Below are 26,685 nucleotides of genomic sequence, written 5' to 3'. Positions count from 1 at the left end.
GTTTAAATCTATCCATGCCGTTTCACATCAGTTTAAATCTGTCCATACTGTTTTAAATAAGTGTTTTAATCTGTGCATGCCGTTTTAAATCTGTGTTTAAGTCTGTCCATGCTCTTTTAAATCTGTCCATGCCGTTTTAAATCTGTTTAAATCTGCCCATGCTGTTTTAAATCTGTGTTTAAGCCTGTCCATGCCGTTTTAAATCTGTTTAAATGTGTCCATGCTGTTTTACATCTGCTTACATCTGTCCATGCTGTTTTACATCTGCTTAAATCTGTCCATGCTGTTTTAAATGTGTTTAATTATGTCCATGCTGTTTTAAATATGTGTTTAAATCAATCCATGCTGTTTCAAATGTGTTTAAATCTGCCCATGCTGTTTTAAATCTGTCCATACTGTTTCAAATAAGTGTTTAAATCTGTCCATGCTGTTTTAAATCTGTCCATGCCGTTTTAAATCTGTGTTTAAGCCTATCCATGCTGTTTTAAATGTGTTTAAATCTGTCCATGCCATTTTAAATGTGTTTAAATGTGTTCATGCCGTTTGAAATGTGTTTAAATATATCCATGCTGTTTCAAATCTGTGTTTAAATCTGCCCATGCTGTTTTAAATCTGCCCATGCCGTTTTAAATCTGTGTTGAAGTCTGCCCATGCTGTTTTAAATCTGTCCATTTTAAATCTGTTTAAATCTGTTCATGCCATTTTAAGCGTGTTTAAATATGCCCATGCTGCTTTAAATCTCCTTAAATCTGTCCATGCCGTTTTAAATCTGTGTTTAAATCTGCCCATGCCGTTTCACATCTGTTTAAAGCCGCCCATACTGTTTTAAATAAGTGTTTAAATCTGTGCATGCCGTTTTAAATCTGTGTTGAAGTCTGCCCATGCTGTTTTAAATCTGTCCATGCCATTTTAAATCTGTTTAAATCTGTTCATGCCGTTTTAAATCTGTTTAAATCTGTCCATGCTGGTTTAAATCTGTATCTAAACCTGTCCATGCTGTTTTACATCTGTGTTTAAATCTGTCCATGCTGTTTTACATCTGCTTTAATCTGTCCATGCTGTTGTAAATCTGTGCGTTAATCTGCCCTTGCCGATTCAAATCTGTTTAAATCTGTCCATGCTCTTTTAAACCTGTCCATGCTGTTTTAAATCTGTGTTTACGCCTGTCCATGCTGTTTTAAATCTGTTTAAATCTGTCCATACTGTTTTAAATAAGTGTTTTAATCTGTGTATGCCGTTTTAAATCTGTGTTTAAGTCTGTCCATGCTGTTTTAAGTCTGTGTTTAAATCTGGCCATGCTGTTTTAAATCTGTCCATGCTGTTGTAAATCTGTTTATATCCGTCCTTGCGGTTTTAAATCTGTATTTAAATCCGTTCATGCTGTTTTAAATCTGTATAAATCTGGCCATGCTGTTTAAACTCTGCTTAAATCTGTCCATGCTGTTGTAAATCTGTGTTTAAATCTATCCATGCCGTTTCACATCAGTTTAAATCTGTCCATACTGTTTTAAATAAGTGTTTTAATCTGTGCATGCCGTTTTAAATCTGTGTTTAAGTCTGTCCATGCTCTTTTAAATCTGTCCATGCCGTTTTAAATCTGTTTAAATCTGCCCATGCTGTTTTAAATCTGTGTTTAAGCCTGTCCATGCCGTTTTAAATCTGTTTAAATGTGTCCATGCTGTTTTACATCTGCTTACATCAGTCCATGCTGTTTTACATCTGCTTAAATCTGTCCATGCTGTTTTAAATGTGTTTAATTATGTCCATGCTGTTTTAAATATGTGTTTAAATCAATCCATGCTGTTTCAAATGTGTTTAAATCTGCCCATGCTGTTTTAAATCTGTCCATGCTGTTGTAAATCTGTGTTTAAATCTGCCCATGCCGTTTCAAATCTGTTTAAATCTGTGCATGCCCTTTTTAATCTGTGTTTAAGTCTGTCCATGCTGTTTTAAATCTGTCCATGCCGTTTTAAATCTGCTTAAATCTGTTCATGCCGTTTTAAATCTGTGTTTAAATCTGCCCATGCTGCTTTAAATCTGTTTAAAGCTGTTCATGCCGTTTCAAATCTGTGTTTAAATCTGCCCATTCTGCTTAAATCTGTCCATGCTGTTTTAAATATGTGTTTAAATCAGCCCATGCTGTTTTAAACCTGTTTACATCCGTCCATGCTGTTTTAAATCTGTATTTAAATCTGTTCATGCTGTTTTAAATCTGTTTAAATCTGTCCATGATGTTTTAAATCTGTTTAAATCTGTCCATGCTGTTTTAAATGTGTCCACGCTGTTTTAAATCTGTGTTCAAATGTGTCCATGCTGTTTTAAATCTGTGTTTAAATCTGGCCATGCTGTTTTAAATCTGCCCATGCTGTTTTAAATCTGCTTAAAACTGTCCATGTTGTTTTAAATCTGCTTAAATCTGTCCATGCCGTTTTAAATATGTGTTTAAATCTGTTCATGCTGTTTCAAATCTGTTAAAATCTGGCCATGCTGTTTCAAATCTGCTTAAATCTGTCCATGCTGTTTTAAATCTGCTTAAATCTGTCCATGCCGTTTTAAATGTGTTTAAATCTGTTCATGCTGTTGCAAATCTGTTTAAATCTGTCCATGATGTTGTAAATCTGTGTTTAAATCAGCCCATGCTGTTTTAAATCTGTTTATATCCGTCCTAGCTGTTTTAAATCTGTATTTAAATCTGTTCATGCTGTTTTAAATCTGTATTTAAATCTGGCCATGCTTTTTAAACTCTGCTTAAATCTGTCCATGCTGTTGTAAATCTGTGTTTAAATCTATCCACGCCGTTTCACATCTGTTTAAATCTGTCCATACTGTTTTAAATAGGTGTTTTAATCTGTGCATGCCGTTTTAAATCTGTGTTTAAGTCTGTCCATGCTCTTTTAAATCTGTCCATGCCGTTTTAAATCTGTTTAAATCTGTTCATGCCGTTTTAAATGTGTTTAAATCTGCCCATGCTGCTTTAAATCAGTTTAAATCTGTCCATGAGGTTTTAAATCTGTTTAAATCTGTCCATGCCGTTTCATATCTGTGTTTAATTCTGCTCATGCTGTTTCAAATCTGTATTTAAATCTGTTCATGCTGTTTTAAATCAGCCCATGCTGTTTTAAATCTGTATTTAAATCTGTTCATGCTGTTTTAAACCTGTTTAAATCTGTCCATGCTGTTTTAAATCTGCTTAAATCTGTCCACGCTGTTTCAAATCTGTGTTTAAATGTGTCCATGCTGTTTTAAGTCTGTGCTTAAATCTGCCCATGCTGTTTTAAACCTGTCCATGCTGTTTTAAATCTGTGTTTAAGCCTATCCATGCTGTTTTAAATCTGTGTTTAAATCTATCCATGCTGTTTTACATCTGCTTAAATCTGTCCATGCTGTTTTAAATGTGTTTAAATCAATCCATGCTGTTTCAAATATGTGTTTAAACCCGCCCATGCTGTTTTAAATCTGTCAGTGCTGTTTCAAATCTGTATTTAAATCTGTTCATGCTGTTTTAAATCTGTTTAAATCTGTCCATGCTGTTTTAAATCTGCTTAAATCTGTCCACGCTGTTTCAAATCTGTGTTTAAATGTGTCCATGCTGTTTTAAGTCTGTGTTTAAATCTGGCCATGCTGTTTTAAATCTGTCCATGCTGTTGTAAATCTGCATTTAAGTCTGGCCATGCTGTTTTAAATCTGCTTAAATCTGTCCATGTTGTTTTAAATCTGTGTTTAAATCTGTCCATGCTGTTATAAATCTGTGTTTAAATCTGTGCACGCCGTTTTAAATCTGTGTTTAAGTCTGTCCATACTGTTTCAAATCTGTTTAAATCTGTCCATGCTGATTTAAATCTGTGTTTAAATCTGTCCATGCTGTTTTACATCTGCTTAAAACTGTCCATGCTGTTTTAAATCTTTTTAAATCTGTTCAAGCCGTTTTAAATATGTGTTTAAATCTGTTCATGCTGTGGTAAATCTGTGTTTAAATCAGCCCATGCTGTTTTCAATCTGTTTATATCCGTCCTTGCTGTTTTAAATCTGTATTTAAATCTGTTCATGCTGTTTTAAATCTGTTTAAATCTGGCGATGCTGTTTTAACTCTGCTGAAATCTGTCCATGCTGTTTTAAATCTGTGTTTAAATGTGTCCACGCTGTTTTAAATCTATTTAAATCTGTCCATGCTGTTGTAAATCTGTGTTTAAATCTATCCATGCCATTTCACATCTGTTTAAATATGTCCATACTGTTTTAAATAAGTGTTTAAATATGTGCATGCCGTTTTAAATCTGTGTTTAAGTCTGTCCATGCTGTTTTAAATCTGTCCATGCTCTTTTAAATCTGTCCATGCCGTTTTAAATATGTGTTTAAATCAATCCATGCTGTTTCAAATGTGTTTAAATCTGCCCATGCTGTTTTAAATCTGTCCATGCTGTTGTAAATCTTTGTTTAAATCTGCCCATGCCGTTTCAAATCTGTTTAAATCTGTCCATACTGTTTTAAATAAGTGTTTAAATCTGTGCTTGCTGTTTTAAATCTGTCCATGCCGTTTTAAATCTGTTTAAATCTGTTCATGCCGTTTTAAATGTGTTTAAATCTGCCGATGCTGCTTTAAATCTCTTTAAATCTGTTCATGCCGTTTCAAATCTGTGTTTAAATCTGCCCATGATGTTTTAAATGTGTTTAAATCTGTCCATACTGTTTTAAATAAGTGTTTAAATCTGTGCATGCCTTTTTAAATCTGTGTTTAAGTCTGTCCATGCTGTTTTAAATCTGTCCATGCCGTTTTAAATCTGCTTAAATCTGTTCATGCCGTTTTAAACGTGTTTAAATCTGCCCATGCTGCTTTAAATCTGTTTAAAGCTGTTCATGCCGTTTCAAATCTGTGTTTAAATCTGCCCATTCTGCTTAAATCTGTCCATGCTGTTTTACATATGTGTTTATCAGCCCATGCTGTTTTAAACCTTTTTACATCCGTCCATGCTGTTTTAAATCTGTTCATGCTGTTTTAAATCTGTTTAAATCTTTCCATGCTGTTTTAAATCTGTTTAAATCTGTCCATGCTGTTTTAAATCTGCTTAAATGTGTCCACGCTGTTTTAAATCTGTGTTTAAATGTGTCCATGCTGTTTTAAATCTGTGTTTAAATCTGGCCATGCTGTTTTAAATCTGCCCATGCTGTTTTAAATCTGCTTAAAACTGTCCATGCTGTTTTAAATCTGCTTAAATCTGTCCATGCCGTTTTAAATATTTGTTTAAATCTGGCCATGCTGTTTTAAATCTGCTTAAATCTGTCCATGCTGTTTTAAATCTGCTTAAATCTGTCCATGCCGTTTTAAATATGTGTTTAAATCTGTTCATGCTGTTGCAAATCTGTTTAAATCTGTCCATGATGTTGTAAATCTGTGTTTAAATCAGCCCATGCTGTTTTAAATCTGTTTATATCCGTCCTTGCTGTTTTAAATCTGTATTTAAATCTGTTCATGCTGTTTTAAATCTGTTTAAATCTGCCCATGCTGTTTAAACTCTGCTTAAATCTGTCCATGCTGTTGTAAATCTGTGTTTAAATCTATCCACGCCGTTTCACATCTGTTTAAATCTGTCCATACTGTTTTAAATAAGTGTTTTAATCTGTGCATGCCGTTTTAAATCTGTGTTTATGTCTGTCCATGCCGTTTTAAATCTGTTTAAATCTGTTCATGCAGTTTTAAATGTGTTTAAATCTGCCCATGCTGCTTTAAATCAGTTTAAATCTGTCCATGCTGTTTTAAATCTGCTTAAATCTGTCCATGCCGTTTTAAATATGTGTTTAAATCTATTCATGCTGTTTCAAATCTGTTTAAATCTGGCCATGCTGTTTTAAATCTGCTTAAATCTGTCCATGCTGTTTTAAATCTGTTTAAATCTGTCCATGATGTTGTAAATCTGTGTTTAAATCAGCCCATGCTGTTTAAATCTGTTTATATCCGCCCAAGCTGTTTCAAATCTGTATTTAAATCTGTTCATGCTGTTTTAAATCTGTTTAAATGTGGCCATGCTGTTTTAAATCTGCTTAAATCTGTCCATGCTGTTTTAAATCTGTGTTAAAATGTGTCCATGTTGTTTTAAATCTGTCCATGCTGTTGTAAATCTGTGTTTAAATCTGCCAATGCCGTTTCACATCTGTTTAAATATGTCCATACTGTTTTAAATAAGTGTTTAAATCTGTGCATGCTGTTTTAAATCTGTCCATGCCGTTTTAAATCAGTTTAAATCTGTCCATGCCATTTTAAATCTGTTTAAATCTGTTCATGCTGTTTTAAATCTGTTTGAATCTGTCCATGCTGTTGTAAATCTGTGTTTTAATCTGCCCATGCCGTTTTAAATCTGTCCATGCTGTTTTAAATCTGTACTTAAACCTGTCCATGCTGTTTTAAATCTGTGTTTGAGTCTGTCCATGCTGTTTTAAATCTGTGTTTAAATCTGTCCATGCTGTTTTACATCTGCTTAAAACTGTCCATGATGTTGTAAATCTGTGTTAAAGTCAGCCCATGCTGTTTTAAATCTGTTTATATCCGTTCTTGCGGTTTTAAATCTGTTCATGCTGTTTTAAACCTGTTTAAATCTGTCCATGCTGTTTTAACTCTGCTTAAATCTGTCCATGCTGTTTTAAATCTGTGTTTAAATGTGTCCATGCTGTTTTAAATCTGTTTAAATCTGTCCATGCTGTTGTAAATCTGTGTTTAAATCTATCCATGCCGTTTCACATCTGTTTAAATCTGTCCATACTGTTTTAAATAAGTGTTTAAATCTGTGCATGCCGTTTTAAATCTGTGTTTAATTCTGCCCATGCTGTTTTAAATCTGCTTAAAACTGTCCATGCTGTTTTTAATCTGCTTATATCTGTCCATGCCGTTTTAAATATGTGTTTAAATCTGGCCATGCTGTTTTAAATCTGCTTAAATCTGTCCATGTTGTAAGTCTGTGTTTAAATCAGCCCATGGTGTTTTAAATCTGTTTATATCCGTCCTTGCGGTTTTAAATCTGTATTTAAATCTGTTCATGCTGTTTTAAATCTGTTTAAATCTGGCCATGCTGTTTTAACTCTGCTTCAATCTGTCCATGCTGTTTTAAATCTGTGTTTAAATCTGTCCATGCTGTTGTAAATCTGTGTTTAAATCTAACCATGCCGTTTCACATCTGTTTAAATCTGTCCATACTGTTTTAAATAAGTGTTTAAATCTGTGCATGCCGTTTTAAATCTGTTTAAATCTGTCCATGCTGTTGTAAATCTGTGTTTAAATCTGTGCATGCTGTTTTAAATCTGTCCATGCTGTTTTAAATCAGTTTAAATCTTTCCATGCCGTTTTAAATCTGTTTAAATCTGTTCATGCTGTTTTAAATCTGTTTAAATCTGTCCATGCTGTTGTAAATCTGTGTTTAAATCTGCCCATGCTGTTTTAAATCTGCTTAAAACTGTCCATGCTGTTTTAAATCTGCTTAAATCTGTCCATGCTGTTTTAAATCTGCTTAAAACTTTCCATGCTGTTTTAAATCTGCTTAAATCTGTCCATGCCGTTTTAAATATGTGTTTAAATCTGTTCATGCTGTTTTAAATCTGTTTAAATCTGGCCATGCTGTTTTAAATCTGCTTAAATCTGTCCATGCTGTTTTAAATCTGTTTAAATCTGTCCATGTTGTAAATCTGGGTTTAAATCAGCCCATGCTGTTTTAAATCTGTTTATATCCGTCCTTGCGGTTTTAAATCTGTATTTAAATCTGTTCATGCTGTTTTAAATCTGTTTAAATCTGGCCATGCTGTTTTAACTCTGCTTCAATCTGTCCATGCTGTTTTAAATCTGTGTTTAAATTTAACCATGCCGTTTCACATCTGTTTAAATCTGTCCATACTGTTTTAAATCTGCTTAAATCTGTCCATGCTGTTTTAAATCTGTTTAAATCTGTCCCTGATGTTGTAAATCTGTGTTTAAATCAGCCCATGCTGTTTAAATCTGTTTATATCCGCCCAAGCTGTTTTAAATCTGTATTTAAATCTCTTCATGCTGTTTTAAATCTGTTTAAATCTGGCCATGCTGTTTTAAATCTGCTTAAATCTGTCCATGCTGTTTTAAATCTGTGTTTAAATGTGTCCACGTTGTTTTAAATCTGTTTAAATCTGTCCATGCTGTTGTAAATCTGTGTTTAAATCTGCCAATGCCGTTTCACATCTGTTTAAATATGTCCATACTGTTTTAAATAAGTGTTTAAATCTGTGCATGCTGTTTTAAATCTGTCCATGCCGTTTTAAATCAGTTTAAATCTGTCCATGCCGTTTTAAATCTGTTTATATCTGTTCATGCTGTTTTAAATCTGTTTGAATCTGTCCGTGCTGTTGTAAATCTGTGTTTTAATCTGCCCATGCCGTTTTAAATCTGTTCATGCTGTTTTAAATATGTATTTAAACCTGTCCATGCTGTTTTAAATGTGTTTGAGTCTGTCCATGCTGTTTTAAATCTGTGTTTAAATCTGTCCATGCTGTTTTACATCTGCTTAAAACTGTCCATGATGTTGTAAATCTGTGTTTAAATCAGCCCATGCTGTTTTAAATCTGTTTATATCTGTCCTTGTTGTTTTAAATCTGTATATAAATCTGTTCATGCTGTTTTAAATCTGTTTAAATCTGACCATGCTGTTTTAACTCTGCTTAAATCTGTCCATGCTGTTTTAAATCTGTGTTTAAATGTGTCCATGCTGTTTTAAATCTGTTTAAATCTGTCCATGCTGTTGTAAATCTGTGTTTAAATCTATCCATGCCGTTTCACATCTGTTTAAATCTGTCCATACTGTTTTAAATAAGTGTTTAAATCTGTGCATGCCGTTTTAAATCTGTTCAAATCTGTTCATGCCGATTCATATCTGTGTTTAATTCTGCCCATGCTGTTTTAAATCTGTTTAAATCTGTCCATGCTGTTGTAAATCTGTGTTTAAATCTGCCCATGCTGTTTTAAATCTGCTTAAAACTGTCCATGCTGTTTTAAATCTGCTTAAATCTGTCCATGCCGTTTTAAATATGTGTTTAAATCTGTTCATGCTGTTTTAAATCTGTTTAAATCTGGCCATGCTGTTTTAAATCTGCTTAAATCTGTCCAGGCTGTTTTAAATCTGTTTAAATCTGTCCATGTTGTAAATCTGTGTTTAAATCAGCCCATGCTGTTTTAAATCTGTTTACATCCGTCCTTGCGGTTTTAAATCTGTATTTAAATCTGTTCATGCTGTTTTAAATCTGTTTAAATCTGGCCATGCTGTTTTAACTCTGCTTCAATCTGTCCATGCTGTTTTAAATCTGTATTTAAATCTGTCCATGCTGTTGTAAATCTGTGTTTAAATCTGCCCATGCTGTTTTAAATCTGTTTAAATCTGTCCATACTGTTTTAAATAAGTGTTTAAATCTGTGCATGCCGTTTTAAATCTGTTTAAATCTGTCCATGCTGTTGTAAATCTGTGTTTAAATCTGTGCATATTGTTTTAAATCTGTCCATGCCGTTTTAAATCAGTTTAAATCTGTCCATGCCGTTTTAAATCTGTTTAAATCTGTTCATCCCGTTTTAAATCTGTTTAAATCTGGCCATGATGTTTTAACTCAGCTTAAATATGTCCATACCGTTAAAAATCTGATTTTAAATGTGTCCATGCTGTTTTAAATCTGTTTAAATCTGTCCATGCAGTTGGAAATCTGTGTTTAAATCTTCCCATGCCGTTTTAAATCTCTGTTTGAGTCTGTCCATGTTGTTTTAAATCTGTGTTTTAAATCTGTCCATGCTGTTTTACATCTGCTTAAAACTGTCCATGTTGTAAATCTGTGTTTAAATCAACCCATGCTGTTTTAAATCTGTTTATATCCGTCCTTGCGGTTTTAAATCTGTGTTTAAATCTGCCAATGTTGTTTCATGTCTGTTTAAATCTGTTCATGCCGTTTTAAATCGGTTTAAATCTTGCCATGCTGTTTTAAATCTGCTTAAATCTGGCCATGCTGTTTTAAATCTGCGTTTAAATCTGTCCATGCTGTTTTAAATCTGTGTTTAAATCTGTCCATGCTGTTTTACATCTGCTTAAAACTGTCCATGCTGTTTTAAATCTGTTTAAAATTTTCCATGCCGTTTTAAATCTGTTTAAATCTGTCCATGCCGTTTTAAATATGTGTTTAAATCTGTTCATGCTGTTGTAAATCTGTTTAAATCTGTCCATGCTGTTGTAAATCTGTGTTTAAATCAGCCCATGCTGTTTTAAATCTGTTTATATCCGTCCTTGCGGTTTTAAATCTGTATTTAAATCTGTTCATGCTGTTTTAAATCTGTTTAAATCTGGCCATGCTGTTTTAACTCTGCTTAAATCTGTCCATGCTGTTTTAAATCTGTGTTTAAATGTGTCCATGCTGTTTTAAATCTGTTTAAATCTGTCCATGCTCTTGTAAATCTGTGTTTAAATCTATCCATGCCGTTTGACATCTGTTTAAATCTGTCCATACTGTTTTAAATAAGTGTTTAAATCTGTGCATGCCATTTTAAATCTGTGTTTAAGTCTGTCCATGCTGTTTTAAATCTGTCCATGCCGTTTTAAATCTGTTTAAATCTGTTCATGCAGTTTTAAGTGTGTGTAAATCTGCCCATGCTGCTTTAAATCAGTTTAAATCTGTCCATGCCGTTTTAAATCTGTTTAAATCTGTTCATGCCGTTTCATATCTGTGTTTAATTCTGCCCATGCTGTTTTAAATCTGTTTAAATCTGTCCATGCTGTTGTAAATCTGTGTTTAAGTCTGCCCATGCTGCTTTAAATCTGCTTAAAACTGTCCATGCTGTTTTAAATCTGCTTAAATCTGTCCATGCCGTTTTAAATGTGTTTAAATCTGTTCATGCTGTTTTAAATCTGTTTAAATCTGTCCATGCTGTTTTAAATCTGCTTAAATCTGTCAATGCTGTTATAAATCTGTGTTTAATCTGTGCATGCCGTATTAAATCTGTGTTTAAGTCTGTCCATGCTGTTTTAAATGCGTTTAAATCTGTCCATTCTGTTTCAAATCTGTGTTTAAATCTATTCATGCTGTTTTAAATCTGTGTTTAAATCTGTCCATGCCGTTTTAAATCTGTGTTTAAATCTGTCCATGCTGTTTTAAATCTGTGTTTAATCTGTCCATGCTGTTTTAAATCTGTTTAAACCTGTCCATGCTGTTTTAAATCTGTGTTTAAGTCTTTCCATGCTGTTTTACATGTGTTTAAATCTGTCCATGCTGTTTTACATCTGCGTTTAAATCTGTCCATGCTGTTGTAAATCTGTTTAAATCTGTCCATGCTGTTGTAAATCTGTGTTTAAATCTGTCCACGCTGTTTTAAATCTGCGTTTAAATCTGTCCATGCTGTTGTAAATCTGTTTGAATCTGTCCATGCTGTTTTAAATCTGTTTAAATCTGCCCATGCCGTTTTAAATCTGCGTTTAAATCTGTCCATGCTGTTGTAAATCTGTGTTTACATCTGCCCATGCCGTTTTAAATCTGTATTTAAACCTGTCCATTTTTTTTAAATCTGTGTTTAAGTCTGTCAATGCTGTTTTAAAGCTGTGTTTAAATCTGTCCCTGCTGTTTTAAATCTGCGTTTAAATCGGTCCATGCTGTTGTAAATCTGCGTTTAAATCTGTCCATGCTGTTGTAAATCTGTGTTTAAATCTGTCCATGCTGTTTTAAATCTGTTTAAATCTGCCCATGCCGTTTTAAATCTGCGTTTAAATCTGTCCATGCTGTTGTAAATCTGTGTTTAAATCTGCCCATGCTGTTTTAAATCTGTGTTTAAATCTATCCATGCTGTTTTACATCTGTGTTTAAATCTATTCATGCTGTTGTAAATCTGTCCATGCCATTTTTTAATATTGTGTTTAAATCTGTCGATGTCATTTTAAATGTGTCCATGCTGTTTTAAATCTGTGTTTAAATCTGTCCATGCTGTTTTAAGTCTGTGTTTAAATCTGTCTATGCTGTTTTTAAATGTGTTTAAACCCGTCCATGCCGTTTTAAATCTGTCTCTGCTGTTTTAAATCTGTGTTTAAATCTATCCATGTCATTTAAATCTGTGTATCAGTCTGTCCATGCCGTTTAAATCTGTTTAAATCTGTTCATTTCGTTTTAAATATGTGCTTAAATCTGTCCATGCTGTTTTAAATCTGTTTAAATCTGCCCATGCCGTTTTAAATCTGCGTTTAAATCTGTCCATGCTGTTGTAAATCTGTTTAAATCTGCCCATGCTGTTTCAAATCTGTGTTTAAATCTGCCCATGCCGTTTCAAATCTGTTTAAACCTGTCCATGCTGTTTTAAATCTGTGTTTAAATCTATCCATGCTGTTTTACATCTGTGTTTAAATCTATTCATGCTGTTTTAAATCTGTCCATGCCATTTTTAATATTGTGTTTAAATCTGTCCATGTCATTTTAAATGTGTCCATGCTGTTTTAAATCTGTGTTTAAATCTGTCCATGCTGTTTTAAGTCTGTGTTTAAATCTGTCTATGCTGTTTTTAAATGTGTTTAAACCTGTCCATGCCGTTTTAAATCTGTGTTTAAATCTGTCTCTGCTGTTTTAAATCTGTGTTTAAATCTATCCATGTCATTTAAATCTGTGTATAAGTCTGTCCATGCCGTTTAAATCTGTTTAAATCTGTTCATTTCGTTTTAAATATGTGCTTAAATCTATCCATGCATTTTTAAATCTGTGTTTAACTTCGTCCATGCCATTTTAAATCGTTCCATGCCGTTTTAAATATGTGTTTAAATCTATCCATGCTGTTTTCAATCTGGTTCTAACAAAGACCAAGAAAGCTGGAGACATTACACAAATTCTCAGATGTCTGCAATGGCTTCCAGAGTGTCATAGAAGAGAGTATAAAATCCTGCTGCTGGTCTACAAATCTGTCATTGGTTCAGGAACCAAACACATCTCTGACTTGCTTTACCATACGAACCCTACGTACGACCTCTCATATCATTTGGGATGGTCTGTGGTCTGTGTCATATCATTTGGGATGGTCTGTGTTTTGTTGAAACATAACAAAGTGAAGCAGCATTGAGTTTTTATGCTACACATCCCTAGAACAAACTGCCAGAAGATTTAGTACTTATTCCAACTGATCACTTTTAAACCATATGGTCTTTCTTTGTTCTGTGGTTGGTTTCAGTGTCTCCTGTTTTAAAAGGGTTATCTTGTATGGTACAATTTGTTTGACTGTGTAGCTACTTTGTGTGACAGACCCACAATCTGCAAGAAACTAAGGTGTACTTTATTCTGCTTGACAAATGCTGTTGCAGTTATTGTGATTACACTTGTGGACCGAATTTCAGTGCAATGTATTTGGAGACTTTGCCTCCATCTGATTAGCCTTTTATTGTTTAAGCAGTTCTGGTTATCTTATTCCACTAAATTCTTAGCTTTAGTAAAAATTCACTCAGGAAGACTATCTTTTGCATGTATAGGCCTGTATCATCGGCCTTATCCAGGATGGTGATGAGTCTGCATATAGACGAGAGGTTGATCAGCTGGCCCTCTGGTGTGGCCATAACAACCTGGAGCTGAACATGTTCAAAACAGTGGAGATGACAGTGGACTTCAGCAGGAGCCCCCCCAACACTGCTCTCCCCACAATACTCAACAGCACAGTGTCTGCGGTGAAAACCTACAGATTTCTGGGTTCCACAGTCTACCAGGATCTAAGGTGGCATCCAACATAGACACAATCTTCAAAAAGGTCCAGCAGAGGTTGTACTTTCTCCACCAGCTCAGGAAGTTCAACCTGTCTCAGGAACTGTTGATTCAGTTCTACACTGCAATAATCCAGTCTGTCCTCTGCACATCCATCACTGCCTGGTTTGGTTCGGCCACCAAACAGGACAGGGACAGACTACAACAGACAGTTAAGTCTGCAGAGAAAATCATTGGTGCCAACCTGCCCTCCATTCAGGACCCACAGACCTCCAGACTCAGGAAATGGGCAGGCAGCATCACTGCAGACCCATCACACCCTGGTCACAACTTGTTCCAACTCCTCCCCTCTGGCAGGTGCTACAGAGCACTGGACCCCAAACCAACCAGATATAAAAACAGTTTCTTTCCGCGGACTGTCATTCAAATGAACACATAACACTGGCAAATAATTTCAGCATTTCTGATATATTCTCTACACCACTGCACTTTATCACCTCTTATTTCACCTGTATAAGTCAATGCTTGTCTATATATGTGAAGATTGTTGTGTTGTAGTGTTGTTATTCTATGTTAAGTACACTGAGAGAGCCACGACACCAGAGTCACATTCCATGTATATGTGCAAACCTACATGGCCAATAAACATGGTTCTGATTCTGCTTATTTTATCCTGCCATTCTCATCTCCCAATCATGCTCACTCATATTTCCCCTGCTGGCATTGTCTGGGGCTGTTAATTGATTTATCAGCTGATCACATCATCTATTCTCATCTATCCAATAGCACAGCGACACACCTGCATGGTTAACCTATCATCTTGCTGCCGTCTTCTTTTAAACATGTTTCTCTCTCTGTCTCTATTCAATTCAATTCAATTTATTGTCATTAAAAACAATGTGCAGGCACATGTTAAAAATCGTAACTTTCTTAAAATAATTGGCTTAAGTCATATTTTCAAGTTTTTCAAAAAACAGAATAAACTGAAACTGAAACAAAATTTGTCAGTTTATTCTGGCAGGGAAGGAGCCTGAGCTGGTGCGAGAGGTGGAGCGGTACCAACTAGACACAGAATAAACTGAAACTGAAACAATATTTGTCAGTTTATTCTGTTTTTTGAAAAACTTGAAAATATGACTTAGGCCATTATTTTAAGAAGAAATGAGGGCTGTGGCTTCACCAAACAGTGCAAGACAGACACAGACAAACACAATATAAGATATACACACATGAAGACCAAAAGCTAAAAATAAGTTAAAAAGGAGCAAGAGTACAAAACATTTAAAAATATCTACAGATATTCAGTGGGTGGCCAGGTTCAGGCGGGCAACAGCTTGTGGAAAGAAGCTGTTTTTGAGCCTGGCAGTGCGGGCTCTGAGGCTCCTGTAGTGCCTCCCAGAGCGCAGGGGGGAGAACAGTCCATGGTTGGGGTGGGTGGGATCTCTGCTGATGCTCAGACCCCTTCGAAGGCAGTGTTTGTGATAAATGTCTTTTATGGCTGGGAGCTGGGTACCGGTGATATGCTGGGCCGCCTTGACGACCTGCTGCAGAGCTTTCTGGTCTACTGAGGTGCAGTTGCCCTACCACACTGAGATGCAGATGGTCAGGATGCTCTCTGTGGTGCAGTGGTAGAAGTTGGTGAGAATTTTGGGGGGTAGACGGGCGCTCCTCAGCCTCCTCAGGAAATGCAGGCATTGTTGGGCCTTTTTCACAAGGGCCTGGGTGTATGATGTCCAGGAAAGTTTCTCGCTGATGTAGACTCCAAGGAATTTAAAGCTGGAAACACGCTCCACATCCACCCCATTGATGTGCATGGGGGAGTGGCTGCAGCTTCTAGACCTCCTGAAGTCCACAATCAGCTCCTTCGTCTTCTGCACATTGAGGACAAGATTGTTGGTAGTACACCATGATGTCAGGTGCTGAATTTCGTCCCTGTAGGCCGTCTCGTCATTGTTGGTGATTCGGCCAATGACTGTGGTGTCATCTGCAAACTTAACTATAACATTTGAAGGGTGAGTTGGCAGGCAGTTGTGGGTAAAGAAGGAGAAAAGGAGGGAGCTCAGAACACAGCCTTGAGGGGCACCTGTGCTGAGGGTCAGGGTGGAGGAGGTGTGGTCACCTAACCTAACAGACTGAGGTCTGTTGGTCAGGAAGTCCAGGGTCCAGTTACAGAGGGAGGGGTTGAGGCCAAGGGAGAGGAGTTTGGTGGTTAGTTTGGCGGGGATGATAGTGTTGAAGGCAGAGCTATAATCTATAAAAAGCATCCGCATGTATGTGTCGTTAAGTTCAAGGTGGGTCAGAGCAACGTGCAGGGCAGTGGCAATGGCATCCTCAGTAGACCTTTTGGGACGGTAGACGAACTGATGTGGGTCGAATGTGGGGGGGGGGGGTGATAGTGTTTTTGATGTGAACCAGAACCAGTCTGTCAAATCACTTAATGGCAATGGGGGTGAGTGCTATGGGTCGGTAGTCATTCAGACATGTGGATGTTGGTTTCTTGGAGACAGGAATGATAGAGGTGGTCTTAAAGCATGCCAGGATTATGTATTGGGACAGTGAGAGGTTAAATATAGTTGTGAAGACCTCAGCCAGCTGGTCGGCATTTGTGCTGCTGTTATACATGCACCGGCCATTTTGCAGGTCGTATATGGCGAGTTTACATTTTGCTTTTTTGCTAGACTCCTCAGGCTGTCATCTTATTTTATGAGGTCAGCATCAGAAACTGATCTGATCAACGCTGACTTATTTGAATGTTTCTATCTCATCAGCAACTCGCCGCAGTAATCAGATTGCGCCTTGGCAAAGAGAATCAGGTTCACAAATTCTGGAGATGCTAAAAGCCCAGGGTATTACTCTGGCTCCAGGGCTGGATTCTCGGAGATTCAAGATTTTGCTAACGAAGCAGTTTGCAAAACAGCACCCTGCAACCTCTGACTCTACAGCAGCTCCTGGTTTTAAACGCACAAAGAAAACTCGTCATCTAGCTCCTCAAGCCAGGTGTAAGAATGTCTCTGCCAGCTCTGTGCATCCTGATCAACCAAATGCTGCCATTCATCCATCAGATAATGCCCTGACATCAACTCTACAGTCTCCGGTAAATAGTATTCATGCAATTGATGCTCACTTCCAGTGTCTGGAGAACACCCAACTCCCATCATCTTCCTCTGTATCACTTATTGCCTCTCAAATCCCATTGATCATGCACCAGTACTGGCTCTTCAGCCACCCATTTCAAGTGCCTCTGCTGTCTCTGCTCCTAGCCAGGTAGGCTTTATATTCCTTTCAGAGCTAACATCCCTCCTTGATTAAGGTCAAACATTTTGCAGGGGAAAGACATTGACCTTATCAATCTGATACGTCCTTCTCCAGAATCTGAAAACAAAGTTTCCACCAGGGAAAACTTTACAGCTCTTATTAAATCTGCCAATCTCAGATTGTCAAAAGATATGTCAGTGGGTAAATTTGTAGTTGCTTTGGCATCTATCATGATGTGATATGCTTCGTCTACCTAGAGCTGATAGGCAATTTAAACTTGAGATATGGGTGAAATATTTGACCAAAACCACCAAGGTTTCTCCAGCAAATCAGTATATTACATCACTCAATCAAACATCTGCTTGAACTGGTATGTCTTGGATACTGAATTGCAGGTCATGCTATTGTATGGCTCACAAGCAGTGTCATGCATTACTTGCGGCAACGTAGGTCATTCAGAGTCTCTCTGCCATCTGGTTCCATTTTTCTCCCAAAAGCATGGGGCCTTGCCCAAAACTAACCATGTTCTCTTTTTCTCTCAGAGAGAAAAAACTGACAGCTGGGGCCACAAAATGCATACCTTCAACAGCCAGCCCATATGCAATAATTTCTACAAAAATGTGTACACTTACCCCTATTGTATTTTTCTTCATATCTGCAACAACTGCAAAGATGCTCACCTGAGATCTGTGTGCCCATGCAGATCTCGCCTTCTGCAGCAGAATCATCGTGGTTCAAAGACTTATTAAATCTACCCTTCTACTCCAGTAGGTGTCCCAGCTCTTGCATCAGAACATTCTGATTCTGTTGTTGATCAATTGTTTACTGGTCTTTCCCAAGGGTTTTGAGTAGGGGTTGTCTCCTCCCTGGCCTCTTCATTCGTGTCCAAAAACCTCCAGTCCACTCTGAATAAGTCAGTCATAGTGTCTCAGCTACTCAAAAAGGAAGTGGCCCATACAATTCTTCGCGATTTCCTGTGTTTTGCACTAGTCCTTTAGGAATTTCATATGAAAATACTCTGCAAAGAAAAGATTTCTGTTTGACCTCTCCGCTTCTTGCTCCGGCCCATTTCCAGGCGTTAAGTTTTTTTTCCACCTGAGCGCTTCTCTTTTCATTATTTCTCTGTTGACAATGCCATACAGCGTATTAAGCTAGCTGGCCAGGGCACATTGCCTTCCAAAGCCGATATTACCAATGCCTTCAAATTTGTTCCAAATTCATCATTCGCAGTGGCATCTTTTTGGTTTCAAGTAGGAATCCAAACTGTGCTTTGCTATGTCTCTTACATTTGGGTGTAGCAGCAGTCCCTTCATTTTTCAACCAGGTATCCAAGACCATTTGCTGGATTCCTTTGAACAAAGTTAACGTTCCCCCTCTTCTTCACTTCCCCAATGACTTTCTGTTGATCGACCCTCTCTGTGTGACAAATCTGGCTCATCTCAGTCCAAACTGAAACATCTGGGCGTTCCCCCTCTGATGAAAAAAAAACCATTGGTCCTGCTACTCGCCTCAAGTTTCTGAGCATCATACTGGACACGGTTGACATGAAAGCTCCTCTACCAGTCAAAAAACTCGAGCACCTCTGTGAAATAACTGTCCTTTGTTGAGCCAAGGAAGCAACAAAAAAGCAATGCTCTGTCTCCTTGGCCATATAAATTTTGCAATGTGCGTTGTCCCCCCAGCGTCGCTCATTCATTTCCAGACTGCTAGACATGGCTTCCTCTGTGCCTAATTTGCATGACTGTATTTTATTGGATGAAGATTGCCGCTCCAATTTGAATTTTGTTCTCATTTGCTGGATCAGTGGAATGATGTAACATTTATCTATGATGAGTTGGTCCATTCCTCTGATTCGCTTAAGTTTTTCACAGATGCTGCACCGTCCGTGGGATTTGGGGAATATTTTCAAGGTCAATGTTTCACCAGCAAATGGACTCAGTCCTTCCCCAAGCTCGATTCCTTCTCTGCTCTATATGACATTTATCGTAGCATGTTCTGTAGGAGGAAAGTTCTGGCAACGTAAACTCATCACAGTGCAGTGTGACAATGAAGAAGTTGCAAGCATCATTAATAAAGACCGTTCATCCACTCTCGAAATCACGCCATTTATGAGATGTATTACACATGGTTATTGGTCATGCAACATTTTATAGTTACAGCCCGTCATGTGCCAGGTCATGCTAATGTCATTGCTGATTTTTTAATCCCATTTCAATTTCCAGGTATTCAAAAGTCTTTCCCCAGAAGCCGGCCTAGTCCCCATTCTAGAAATATTAGCCCTCTATTAAAGCAGTTCTCTCTGCAGTCATATTTAGACTCTGCCAGGTTTTATATGAGAAAAGGTCTAGCTGCCTCTACCGTGGAAACCCATGATTCTGCTTGGAAATCTTTTAGCATGTTCTGTGGTTCTCTGACCTGCTATGAAATCCTGTTACAGTTGGTGCTGTCTGTGCATTTATTTGTCATTGCATGGATGTGGGTTACTTTATGCCACAGTTTATAAGAGGTATGGTTGCTGGTATCCAGACTGATACTTGATGTTCTGATCCATCTTTCCCCCAGTCTATTCTCCAATCCCTTGTCCAAATCTTGCTTTAGTTATCATTTTGAGCAGATTCTTCTGAGATGTAAATACCCGCAAAGCATTATTCTGGTCATTCGTTTAGAGTATGTGCAGCAACCTCAGCAGCCATGCAAAGTCTATCAATAGCTTCCCTTCAACAACTGGGTCCATGGTCATCCTCTGTCTATGCTTCCTATGTGCATCCTGACGCCTCTGGAATCACTAAGGCTCAAAGATCGCTAAAACCTTAGCAGCTTATGGTAAGCAATTAGATCTAACTAGTGGTTGGTGGTTCTGTGTTTTTTCTCATCTGTATTTAACTGCACTGTGTAATTGCTAATTTTATGTCATTGCTGACCTCTTTTGGCTAGTCCAATTTTTGCTGAATTCCAGGTCATCGATGTCTTATTTCAGCCTAAGCCTATCAATACTATTTAAGTCATTCCTGAACACTAGCCATTGCTGGCTAAGGCCCATTAAGGGCAGCACGGTGGCCCAGTGATTAGTACTGTTGCCTCACGACAAGAAGGTCCTGGGTTTGAACCCCAGGCCGTCCCAGGTCCTTTCTGTTTGGAGTTTGCATGCTCTCCCCGTGTCTGTGTGGGTTTCCTCCTACCATCAAAAAGACATGCATGTTAGGGTTAATACTCCTGTCTGTGCCCCTGAGCAAGGCAATGGAAAGAAGACCTGTAGTTGGTCCCCGGGTGCTGCAGCTGCCCACTGCTGCTATACAATAGGACGGTTACATGCAGAGAACATGTTCACTGCAACCTGTACAATGACAAAATAGAGTGGCTTTCTTTCTTGGTTTGTGGTTACTGCTCCGTAGTTACAGATAGGTTGTCCCTACTAGAGACGTGTCCGTGAGTTAGAGCAGCTGCTTTCGGCTAGGATTACGTTAGTTGTGATGGGCACTCCAGATAGCCTTAGCCCCAGGCCTGACAGCAGACCTGCTATTGTTAGCACTAGCTCAGCTTCGTCGGCAGATGCAGCAGAGTTTGTCTCTGTTTACCGGCGTGGGAAGGCTCGCAAGAGTAAGCCATCGGTCGTGTGGCCTGGTCTGCAGTCACCTCTCCCGACTGCAAACCAGTTTTCACCACTCACCAGCCCTGTAAGTAGTCCTACCAGCCAGCGTGCTTCTCCCCCTTCTGTCGACAGAATAAAGCAACGCACGCTAGTGATAGGAGACTCCATTACCCGCAATGTTAGAATAGCTTCGCCAGCCTTGGTTCACCGTTTACCCGGGGCTAGAGTCTCCGACATAGAGGATAATCTCAGGGTGCTGGCATCATGGAGGGAGAGTCAGGGAACCCAGGCACACAGCACCACTACTTTCAGCAACATTGTTATTCATGTCGGCACCAATAATGCCTGGATGAAGCAATCAGAGATCACAAAAGCCAGCTTAGTCAGAATGCTTGAGTTTGCCAGAAAGATGTGTCGGCATCAATTAATTGTCTCTGCTCCCTTACTTGTGAGGGGTAATGATGAGATGTACAGTAGGCTCACCGCAATGAACCGCTGGCTGGCTCGTTACTGTAATGAACAGGGATACGACTTTGTTGACAGCTGGCCTTCTTTCTGGGACCGCCCTTACTTGCTGAAAGTGGACAGCATTCACCCTACTGGGGACGGCGCCGCTCTTTTGTCTAGCTGTTTACGTTTAGTTTGACACTAGGGAGTTCTCATTCAGCAGGTAGCAGGTGATTAGAGAGCCTGATAGGTTTAAATCTAGTGCGAATGTGGAGTCAAGTAGTTTAATTAATATGATTAGTAAGGGAATTTCTCATAGTGTAGATTATCAGTCTGATAGCTTGGTCTATAACATTGAGACTGTCTCCCTACCCTGCTGTATTGCTCCCGAGCTCTCCTCTCCTAAATGTGTGAATCACAGTAATCTAATAATTATTCCTACCACTGGTAGTGGTGAGATGTGCAACGAAGTACCTAATAATCTACAGAACCAAACATCTAATGTTATCAAGAATGTGACCACATATCATCCAAAGCGTTGGTTGGCAAAATTGTCAACAAGGTGTCTAATTCCAATTAATCTTTCACCTATTGGTAGCTCTAAGGTTCTACCTACTACTGATCACTTCCACAAGATGCTTAAATTTGGTTTCATAAATATCAGATCACTGTCTCCCAAAGCCTTACTAATAAATGATCTGATTCTCGAACATAGTTTCGATATGATTGGGTTATGTGAAACATGGCTGAAACCAAATGTTTTCCTTCACTTAAATGAAGCTTCCCCACCTGACTATACTTATGCCCATGTAGCTTGGGCAAATAAACAAGGTGGGGGTGTTGCCTTAATATATAAATCTATTTTCAATCTGAGTTCTAGACTCGAATCTAAATTCCAGTCTTTTGAGGCTCTTGTTCTTGGTCCATCTCCCTCAGCCATGAATAGACTCGGCTCAGTCCAGATAGTGATACTCTATCGGCCTCCTGACTGTTACTCATTATTTGTTGAAGAATTTGGAGAATTTGTCTCAGGCCTTGTTACTCAGTCTGATGAGATTCTAATTCTAGGTGATTTCAATATTCATCTGAATAAGGCTGCTGATCCTCTAAGTAAAGCCTTTCTGGCACTAGTTGATACTTTTGGGTTCACTCAGTTTGTTCAAGAGTCGACTCATTGCAGTGGTAACACCCTTGATTTGGTTTTATCTAAAGGAATAGCTGTTTCTGATCTGAATGTCTTGCCAACCACATCTGCTGTGTGTGATCATTTTCTCATCAAATTTGAAGCATTATTGCCCTGTCCAGTTAATGTCAGCACAGATGTAATTGCCACTTGCCACATTGGTCCCTCCACTGTAGCTGCATTAGCCAGCAGCTGCCTGAAGTCTTGGCTCCTTTTACTGTGGTAAATGACTCTGTTGAAAATTTCACTGGTGACTTAAATGTGGCCCTCTCTAGTCTCCTTGATTCAGTTGCACCTCTCACTACCAGAGCTAGGCGACTAAAGAGGCCTACACCCTGGTTTAATGATGAGACACGTGCTCTTAAGCGGACCTGCAGGAGACTGGAACGTAAATGATGAAAATTAAAATTGGAAGGTTTTTTTACCTATTGTGGCATGAGTGGTTATTGAAATACAAGTGTGCTTTATCTGCTGCAAAAACAGAGTATATCTCTCACTTAATAAATATCAATAAACATAACCCCAGATTTCTCTTTGACCCTGTATCTAAACTTACTAAAAAGAAGCCGTCTATTAGCTGCTCACCATTCATGGCACATTAATTTCTATTTTTTTCTGCAATAAGGTTGATGAGATCTTAAACAAAATTAGTTCTTCAAATCTAGCTACTCCTACAGATCCTGCACAATGAGTCACTGACAGTCCCTGTTATTACAGCTTTTGAGACTATCTCTCTTGATACTTTGACTAAGTTCGTGTCAGCTTCTAAACCAATTACTTGCCTACTTGACCTCTTACCAGCAAAACTTTTTAAAGACCTCTGGCCTTTTCTGGACCTACAATGCTAGACATTGTTAATTTATCACTTACTACTGGCATTGTTCCCAGCAGTTCTAAGACAGCTGTGGTTAACCCTCTACTTAAAAAAATGCACCTCGATCCAGGGTCTTTTAATAACTATCGACCAGACTCTCATCTTCCATTCTTTTCTAAAGTACTAGAGAGAGTTATGTATCAACAACTTTCAACCCATATAGATGAAAACCATCTATATGAACCTTATCAATCGGCTTTCAGGCCCCATCACTCCTCTGAAACTGCTCTGACCAGAGTGGTGAATGACCTTTTACTAGCTATGGACTCTGATTCCACTTCTGTGCTTCTACTACTGGACCTCAATGCAGCCTTTGACACCATTGATCACTCTATACTACCTATTAGATAGATTAAATTGTAATTTTGGTGTCTCTGGCTTAGCTCTCTCTTGGCGTAAGTCCTACTTATCTGGAAGAACACATTGTGTCTGCTATAATAATATTATATCAAAATTTTCTGACTTTAAATATGGTGTGCCTCAGGGCTCAGTTCTTGGCCCCCTACTTTTCTCTCTTTACATTTCACCTCTTGGCCACTGTGGTTTCACAGTGTGGCAGCCAAAGATCTTGGTGTTACGTTTGATCTCAGCCTTTCCTTTGATAAGCACATTAAAGAAATCACCAAGACTGCCTTTTTTCACTTACGTAACATAGCTAAAATTCGGTCTTTTCTCTCCATGGCTGACGCAGAAACTCTAATACATGCATTTGTTTCATCCAGACTTGATTACTGTAATGTTCTGTTCTCAGGTCTGCCACATTCTAGTACTAAAAGTCTTCAGATGGTTCAGAATGCTGCTGCTAGAATCCTAACTAAATCCAGGAAATTTGACCATATTACACCAATTCTTGCCTCCCTTCATTGGCTTCCTGTCCATGTTAGATCAGAATACAAGGTGCTTCTGCTGACTTATAAAATCCTAAATGGGCTTGCTCCATCCTACCTGTCTGATCTCCTTAAACCGTATATTCCATCTCGAGCTCTTCACTCTCAAAATACAGGGCTCCTGTGTGTACCCAAAGTTAAAAAGAAGTCAGCTGGTGGCAGGGCCTTTTCCTATCGGGCTCCATTGTTGTGGAATAACCTGCCTGCTGCCATCAGACAATCGGAGTCTGTTGAGTCCTTTAAATCCAAACTTAAAACTCATCTTTTTGTCTTAGCCTACAGCTAGTTGCCTTTAAGTTGAGTGCTTCACAACCTGGACTGCATGGCAGGTCGGTTTTCTGTCTCAATGAATTTACCCACCATTGTTCAGCCGACGAGATTATAGCATATAGATTATAGAGTATAGATTATGACTAATTGATGACTTAATTGATTATGACTAATGACTACTATAAAACTGTTCTCTTCTCTCACATGTCTTTTCTCTCTCTCTGAATGATGTCTTCTCCTTTCTCTTTTTCTCTGTGTGAATGGTGTCGTGCGTCTCCCTTGTGTGCACGTGCAGTCAGTTCTCCCAGGTCGCCGTGGTGATGGTGGTCACCACTTGGACGCTGCCTGCCATACCCTTCATCACATTTTGTTTTTATTAATCCATATTAAAAAAAAGTTTTTCCTTGATGATGTTGGTTGCGTGGCTTGGGTCCGGCACTGTTCCGATGGCATCTGGACACTGCTTGGTATCCTGCGCATAATATTCTTCATAAATTTTATATGTCCATTATAATTCAATCAATCAATCAAGTTGCATTTTTATAGTGCTTTTCTAGCTGCAACAGCCAATTCTGTTTATCCTCTTTCAATGTTGTATTGTGTAAATTGTGTAAACACAACATCCATTGCACGTTGTACGTCTTGAAAGAGAGCTCCTCCTCTGTTGCTCTCCCTGAGGTTTCTTCCTATTTTTTCTCCCTGTTAAAGGTTTTTTTTTAGGGAGTTATTCCTCATCCGATGAGAGGGCCTAAGGACAGGATGTTGTATTGCTGTTAAGCCCACTGAGGCAAATTTGTAATTTGTGATATTGGGCTATACAAATAAAATTGACATGACTTGACTTGACTTAATTGCAAGGTCATTGCTGACCTCTAGCCATTGCTGGCTAAGGCCCATTCATTGCAAGCAGGTCATTCAGGTGGTTGCGGACCTAGTCATCACTGGTTTTGTTGTGTTTCTCTTTATTAATTTATGGTACTCTGTCACTTAAGATCAGATGTTACTGTCTTGCTTATTGATTTCATGTCATACATTAGCAGATTATGCCATCTTTGTTATGATTACTGTGTCCTGTTTCATTCCTGCTTGGTCAGTCAACATTCCTGCTTGGTCAGTAAACAGCCTTTGGGGGAAATATGTTCGGCTGTGTTTGGGGCTTGTGTCCCTTATTTGGGGGAATTTATTGTGCTGCTGCTCAGGGCTGATGCCCTTGAAAAAAATAAAATAAATAAACGCCTTGTTGAGTCTAAGCACCAAAGATTTTCTCGACGTATTCATTTCCGCTAAATCACCTGTGATAATAAATAACTATCTTTACTTCATTCACTATGTCTCTACTGATTGAAATTACAGCCTTATTAAATGTCTTGTTATGGATTATGTGAAAGCACTGTGAATTGCCGTGGTGTATAACACCTCACCTCACCTAGGTCATCCGCCAACACGCTACTCTCACTGTATAAAATGTGCTGTACAGATAAACTCACTGTGCTGCCGGTACCGTGTGGGTTGTGGAGTCATGTGCATGTTAAGGCTGCTCTGGGGGTTGATCATTTAGTTCTTTACAGCTAAGATTTTCTGATTTTACACCAACTATCCATTTTCATCTTTCTATTCTTACACTACCAGTCTTCTCTTATGTTCAAGAAAAGGAGCAGACAAAGTCACTTGTGAATGAGAGAGCCGCCGCCACATGAGAATTATTCATTACAGTGAGCACAGCTGAGTCTGTTCCAAAGAACCCTATAGCCCCCCCCCCGGCCAGGACCAGGAAATAACTGTTCTACAGAACTCTATAGCCCCCCCGGCAAGGACCAGGAAATAACTGTTCTACAGAACTCTATAGCCCCCCCGGCCAGGACCAGGAAATAACTGTTCTACAGAACTCTATAGCCCCCCGGCCAGGACCAGGAAATAACTGTTCTACAGAACTCTACAGCCCCCCGGCCAGGACCAGGAAACAACTGTTCTACAGAACTCTACAGCCCCCTGGCGAGGACCAGGAAATAACTGGGGCTTGTTTACTTCTTTACCTGCATTTTGGTTGTTTTCTGTTCCAGCTGTCTGCTTTTCTCACGGAGATCTTCGTTGTTCTTCTCCAACTCTGACAGACGACCGCTGACACCCGGTAATACCTTATACCCCTCCAGCAATTCTGTCTTTACATCCTCTATCTGCACACACACACACACACACACACACACACACACACACGTACGCACACACGCACACACACACATCCACACACAAAGCAGCAGGTTATTGGGCAGGCTTGGCAAGCAACAGGGGATGTGTATACCGGTGTCCTATACAGAGTTCATCAGCAAGTGGAGTTCAGGTTCTCCACCTGCAAAGGCAATCTTTATTAATGATGAAAAACCCTTCTAACATGTCCGTCCTTCAGATGATGTGTGGAATGACCACAGCACAGGGTTTGTTCTACGTTTACAGCCCCACCAGTCCCCCTCTGTAGCATGTTGAT

The 26,685-nt window shown here is 38.6% G+C and overlaps 1 protein-coding gene across 2 annotated transcripts in view; it reads right to left on the bottom strand.

Moving 5' to 3' along the window:
• Positions 1-26,685, bottom strand: part of traf3 (TNF receptor-associated factor 3) — a 184,403-nt gene that overhangs the window by 59,357 nt on the left and 98,361 nt on the right. For both annotated transcript variants that reach the window (XM_056295590.1, XM_056295589.1), the window contains exon 10: positions 26,237-26,377. In XM_056295590.1, coding sequence (XP_056151565.1) covers positions 26,237-26,377 — 141 coding nt within the window. The remainder of the gene's footprint in view (positions 1-26,236; positions 26,378-26,685) is intronic.

Source organism: Lampris incognitus, chromosome 16, assembly GCF_029633865.1.
Source record: "Lampris incognitus isolate fLamInc1 chromosome 16, fLamInc1.hap2, whole genome shotgun sequence".
NCBI classification, from domain to species: Eukaryota; Metazoa; Chordata; class Actinopteri; order Lampriformes; family Lampridae; genus Lampris; species Lampris incognitus.
Note: the sequence above shows the minus strand (reverse complement) of the source record. Positions and strands in the feature narration are given on the sequence as shown.